Source organism: Ceratotherium simum, chromosome 2 (assembly GCF_057802395.1).
Source record: "Ceratotherium simum simum isolate JZ-2026a chromosome 2, ASM5780239v1, whole genome shotgun sequence".
NCBI lineage: Eukaryota > Metazoa > Chordata > Mammalia > Perissodactyla > Rhinocerotidae > Ceratotherium > Ceratotherium simum.
In genome coordinates this window covers 40,930,387-40,936,386 of record NC_141901.1, presented here as the reverse complement: position 1 = coordinate 40,936,386, position 6,000 = coordinate 40,930,387, and the positions used below count along the sequence as shown (strand labels likewise).

The 6,000-nt window shown below is 51.6% G+C and overlaps 1 protein-coding gene across 3 annotated transcripts in view; it reads right to left on the bottom strand.

The window, feature by feature from the left end:
- Positions 1 to 519: 519 nt before the first annotated feature.
- ARHGEF2 (Rho/Rac guanine nucleotide exchange factor 2) overlaps positions 520 to 6,000 on the bottom strand; it is a 39,080-nt gene continuing 33,599 nt past the window's right edge. For all 3 annotated transcript variants that reach the window (XM_004436187.3, XM_004436186.3, XM_014791980.2), the window contains 8 exons: positions 4,839 to 5,039; positions 4,327 to 4,446; positions 4,124 to 4,191; positions 3,949 to 3,984; positions 3,691 to 3,741; positions 2,807 to 3,250; positions 2,347 to 2,530; positions 520 to 1,688 (listed from right to left, as the gene is read on the bottom strand). In XM_004436187.3, the coding sequence (XP_004436244.3) occupies positions 1,615 to 1,688; positions 2,347 to 2,530; positions 2,807 to 3,250; positions 3,691 to 3,741; positions 3,949 to 3,984; positions 4,124 to 4,191; positions 4,327 to 4,446; positions 4,839 to 5,039 (1,178 nt within the window). In that variant the 3' untranslated portion in view covers positions 520 to 1,614. The remainder of the gene's footprint in view (positions 1,689 to 2,346; positions 2,531 to 2,806; positions 3,251 to 3,690; positions 3,742 to 3,948; positions 3,985 to 4,123; positions 4,192 to 4,326; positions 4,447 to 4,838; positions 5,040 to 6,000) is intronic.

Genomic DNA, 6,000 nt, shown 5'->3' with positions numbered 1-6,000 from the left:
GAACCAAAACCAAGAACTGAAACCAACCTAATCTCTCACTGCCTCTCCAAGAGGCAGAGAGCAAATGAACAGCACCTCTGAGGGGAACTGTCTTAAAGAGGTTACCCCAGGGCCCTGACACTGGGAAAAATAAGGGCAGGGTGGGGCCGAATCTAAAAATGAATGACACAGGAGAGGCTAACAGGAACTGTGCCAAAAGGGAGGGACGGGGGCAACAGGCTGATGCAGTTTCTGAGCACAGCATGCAAATGAGATGAAAACAAGTTTTCTAATATTGGAATCCCCAGCAGCCACTGGAACCTAGCTAAGTGCCCCTTCATTTCTATCCTTGTATTTGTGAACATCGACGACGACAACAAAAAAGGTTTGCAGCAGGTTCTTTGGTTAGTGCCCCGTCTTCAGTGAGGCAGTCTGTCCTTCCTGTGAGAGGCAAAGGCCCCTTTCAGAGGGACACAGGTCACTGCCTGGCTCTCCCCATCACCAGCACCCTCAGAACTGGCAGACATTAAGAGACAGCACTTCATGGGGTTCAAGGTCTTTAATTTTCCCTGCTTTATGTTTTTTTCTTTTCTTTTCTTTTTTTACAATCAAATTGGCAGAAAAATGGCTGGGGCTGGTGGGCACTGGAGGTCCATTGAAAAATCCCCAAAATTCACACTGAGGTTTCAGGTCATGGTTGCTAAGGTGAGGGATGAGGTCAGGGTTCGTAGAGATTTCCCGACTCATCCTAGAACTTTTTTCCCGAATGGCTGGGGAAGAGGTCAGAATATGTCCCTCATTACTATAGATGAGGAGAGAAGCCATTGTTCCCCCATCCCTCAAGTTCTTCAGAGATGTAGAGATAAAAGGCTGTGATTTCTAACTGCCTACAATCTTCTCTTAAAAATATAAAACACGTGCAGTTGGCTTTGGTACAAAAAAGAAAACAACAACAACAAAAGAACATTCTGGTCCCTTCGGGTTTTTTCCCTCACCCCCCAACAAACCATTATGGCCACCTCAACTTCTATTCCATCAGCTCTAGGAAGCCAAGTTATCTCCCTGGGGTTTCCATGGAGGATGGAGAGAGAAGAGAGAACAGCAGTCAGAGACTGAGAGGAGAGGGAGAGGGACATGGCCCTGCCCGCAGCCCTTCTGGAAGGGGCAGTAGGGTCCTGTGGCGGCAGCCTCTCCTCAAAGACCGTTGTTGCTGGGGAGGGGTGTCAGGGCTGGAACCCTGCAGCTGCATGGTTAAGCCTGACAAAACCCCAGTAGTGTTAAAGGACAAGGCCCCCTGATCCCTATGGCTTGGTTCCCATGTCCCTGGTCCTCTAAATCTCCCCTCTCCCTCCATAACTAATAAACAATAAATAAATAAATTTTCCTAAAGTAGAAGGAAGAAGGCATGAAAAATTGGCATCTGTGGTGTAGCGTCTGGATGCCACCAGGGGGCACTATGGCCTAATTCCCCCAGCTTCCTAAATGGCCCCAGGTATCCAAGGATCCCAAGAGCTGGCAAGGACAGTCAGCAGTTCTTTCAAATGTTCCCTTGTCATTGGCAGATTGGAGTCCCCAAGGTTTTCCTCCCTCAGTAATGTTCTTCAGGGGGGCACGGGGCAGGGGGGAGGGGCCCCCTTAGCTCTCTGAAGCTACAGGCTCCCCATCACGGCTTTCAGTCTCTTCCGGGATGTCCTGCATTCGGGTGAAGTCTGAAGGGGGAAAGGGCAAAATTAGGGAGTGAGTAGAGGCTCCCATGAGCAACTGCCCCCCTACACTAACGCCTCCCCATCTGCGGGCTGAGGAGCTCGGAAGGCTGTAAAGGACGGCAGAGGTCTGTGAATCCGTGGGTAAGAGAAAACCCTCTGTCAACAAAGTAATGTACCCACATCTAGGTACTTTGTATACTTTGTAAGTATACAAAGATACAATTTGGTTAATAAAATACAAAATGTTTTAAGATTATTATATGAAGTCACAGTAGCTTTTGGTTATTTTGTATTTCCTGAACCAACTATTAGAACTCAAGAGATCTCTGGAAGTTTTTTACTTTAAAAATCTATTTCTACTTGAAAAGGTTGGGAATCAACGACTTTCTGGAGGAGAGGCCCCTACATTCTTTGCTTCCTCGACTTTCTGGAGGAGAGGCCCCTACATTCTTTGCTTCCTCGAGTTCCACCACTCATTCACCATTAGACAAAACAGGAAGTCCTAGTGTCCCCCCTAAGAGTTACTGTAGACCTCGGGTTAGTGAGGGACCATCCTAAATGTTCCTGTGCTCCAGGATGCAGACTCCATTTGCAAACCACAGCCCAAGGGTCTGTACCCAGGTTGCACCCCACTTCTATTCCATCTCTGCCAGGGTCTCACCTCGTGGACTGTGGGGCGGAGACAGACGGCCGCCACCCTCCTCCTCGCTGCCAGTGTCAGGGTCACTGCTATCTTGCAGCCGCTCCTCGGGGCTGCCCAGCTCCTGTCTCTCTCGATCCTCAAATGGTCGATGGACAGAGCGAATAGTCACAGGCAAATCCAGGCGATCGTGGCCTCGGCTGGGCTGTGGACAGCAGGCAGGAAAAGCAGCAGGCCAGGGAATGAAGAGTGTGAGGACTGCAAGCCTTGCTGGGCCCCAAGACTCGACTCTCCCAGTAGATCCACCACTGACTGATTTCTTTCTGTACCCATCTAAATTTTTCAGTTCTCCAACCAGTATCCTAATATCCTTCAAGTCTGTTGCCTGATTTCATTTGGGCTTAAATCCCCCATTCCTGTAGGTTCTCTCATGGACCCTTACGTCCACCCCAGGTCAGCTCACTCCTCCAAACTTCCTCACCTGTGGGGGCGTGAAACTCAAGTACAGGGCATCGCCGGCAGGGAGGCTCCGACGCCGAGGATCCAGAGGCCTGCGGGCCCAGGGGGCCTCGGCTGGGAGTGGTTCAGTCTGGCCTAAGGCAGCCAGCTGCCTGCGAGCCTCTTCAGCCTCCCGCTCCAGCAGCGCCCGGGCCTGCTCGCTTTCCCGGAGCCGGGCTTCCAGGCTGCCGGCCTCAGTCGCCCGCTCTTCGCCTAGCCGCCGGCAGCGCCGCAGCTCCTCCTGCAACAGCGCGTGTTGCCGCTGCAGTAATGCGAGTTCTGTGGCCTGCTTTTCAGGAGCCACAGGGGTAGCCCCGGCTCTGCCAGCCTCCCCATCCCGAGAGTTGGCTCGGGACAGCTTCTCCCGCCGCTCAGGGCCCTCAGGGAACCGGGCTTCCATCAAAGTGTCCTGCTGGGCCACAGCCGCCTGGGGATGAAATGGGGACAGACAGTGTATCAGGCCCCATTTTGGGGCCGGCCCAGTGGCGTAGTGGTTAAGTTCCAGGGTTCACAGGTTCCCGGGTGCAGACCTACACACTGCTTATCAAGCTGTGCTGTGGTGGCGTCCCACATATAAAGTAAAGGAAGATGGGCATGGATGTTAGCCCAGGGCTAATCTTCCTCAGCATAAGGAGGACGATTGGCAACAGGTGTTAGCTCAGGGCTAATCTTCCTCACCCCCCCCCAAAAAAAAAGGAATTCCCCATTTCTTCTCACCCTCACCCCTTAGTGCCCAAGTCATGATTCCTGGAGAGCTCGAATTGGAGGAAGGCTTAGAAAGGCCTGTTAGGATGACTCTGCCCCACCGAAATGGGCAGCTCTGGTCTGGCTCCTCCCCTTCCCCATTCTAGCCCTTGCCCCACTGACCTGTAGGCCATGCAGAAGTCCATAGAGATTGACCAATCGCTGTAATGCTTCCTGAGGACAGAGGAGAGGGTGGGAACAGGGCCCAAGCTTCAGGATGGGAGAACTGCCCAGAAGTTGAGTAAGTGTGGGTGTGGGGACAATAAGACTCCAGACACTTTGAGTTGTAGACTCTCCCCACACCATTCCAAATTGGCTCCAATTTCTCAGATTGAGCATATCCTCCCTTCAGTCTCCTATACCATCAAATTCCCATCTCACCTCCTGGGGGGATCTCAGCTGATTTCCATTTCGATCCTGTAGAAATGGGCAAGGATGGGGAGTAAGCAGGCACACAAGTCCCTGGTGCCTGTCCCTGAGAGCTCTGTGTCAAGGATCTATAGGCCAGCTGTCCCTTTCCCACCCTCTAGCCAAGTCCTGACACCTGAGGACCCACCTTCTGGCTGGCGTCTGAGTCGGCTCTGCAGAGCTCAATTGAGCCATTGAAGGTTCTGGCCTCACCATCTGTTGAGAAGGAGAAAAGGATGCGCCGAGCTCACTTCCCCAGGGCCCTGACACCACTCGGTCCCTGGTACCCCCCCTGCCCATTCTCTTTAACCCCTCGCACCCACTACCATGGTCCCCTGCCCTGGCACTCACTGGCAGTGACTCCAGGACTCGTGGTACCGCCACTGTCTGGTTCCACGGGCAGGGCTGGTTCTCGGGGCGTCAAGAGCAGCTCCACTCCAGGCCCCACCAGCAGGTCCTTCAGGCCCTCCACTGAGGGGAAAGAGGAAGAGGTGAGGATAAGAGCAACACAGAACCCTGTGGGGAATGGGAGGGGATGCCACTCACCCAATACATATGGAACATTCCGGCATTTAGGGGAATGCCCCCTGCACAGGCAGTGGGGTCTCACTCATACCAGTGCATACGAGGCAAAGGTCACTAAAGGTGCCTAAGGAGCAGCACAAGTACATGCTGGATGAGAGGTGTCAAACAGGAGCAAGGACCATGCCTCTTCCCCCCCTTCCCAGCAGCTGGCACCAAACAGGCACTCAAGAGAGTTTACGGACTATGTGGTTGACCTCCCCCTTGTCTGTCTAGCCATGTGTCCATATTCTGGGATGGTGAGGGGACGAGCCTGGACTCTTCCCTGGGAGCTCCCTCACCCTCACGGATGGCATCCTGCAGCAGCCGCTCGCCACGAGGGGACTCGAGGGACTCAGAGCGGAAAAGGCCCCTGGGCAGGGTGGGCAGGGGCATCCCACTGCTGCCATCCTCTTCCACCTGGAAATGGGTCATCTCGGCAAACAGCCCGACCTTCTCTTGTAGCAGCTCCACCAGTGCCCGGTCTTTCTGTTGCAGCTCCACTGTGGATAAGGAACAGGTGAGCGCACAGGAAGGCCTAGGGGGCACCCAGAAGAACCAGCAGTGGAGGGGCAGCCCTAGGGGTTAAGGGCCGGAGCTGGGCAGAGTGACAGGACTTAATTTTGGGTTTTGGCAATTTACAGAAAAGAAAAAAACTTTTTTGGGGGAAATGTAACACATGCACTTTTGTTTTAAAAACAAAAGTAAAACAATTTGTGGCAGGGACTGCAGGTTGTCCACCAGTTTTTATTTTCCCCATCTGCCTTTAGAAAAGGAAGTACAAGTTTTTTTTTTTCAGAAAATGCATACACGTTTCATCTGGACACATGGCTGCCCAGTTAGACTACATTTCCCAGCCTGACTTGCAGCTAGACATTACCCTGTGACTAAATTCTGGCCAATGGATGTGAGTGTCTTCCAGATCTGCCCTTAAAAGAAATGGGTATAAACTCTCCTTGTTCCTTTACTCCTCCCTGCTAGCTGGGATGCAGATGTGATAGCGGGAGCTGGAGTAGCCACTTTGGACATAGAGATGGGGAATTTTCATGTTAAAGATGGCAGAGCTGCACTACTACCCTGCACTTCCCACTTCTGGACTGTTATGTGGAGAGAAATAATCTTCTGCTTTGTTTAAGCAACTGATTTTTGTTGGTCTTTTGGGATAGCAGTTGGATCATACCCTAACTAATATAAGGCCCTATAGTAAAAAAAGTAAGTTACTGTCTCAACCCTGGTCTTCCTAGTTTCCCTTCCCCGAGACAGCCATAGTAATAATACCTTATCTTGCTAGAAATATTACACACACACAACACATAAGACATATATCTATCTCTGTTTTTACACCAATGGTAACATACACATTACCTTGTTTTAAACCTCACTCTTTCCACTTAATATATTTTAGTTATGGATCTACATCAGCGCTCATAGAGCCACCTCACTTTTTAAAATAGTTCCATAGTA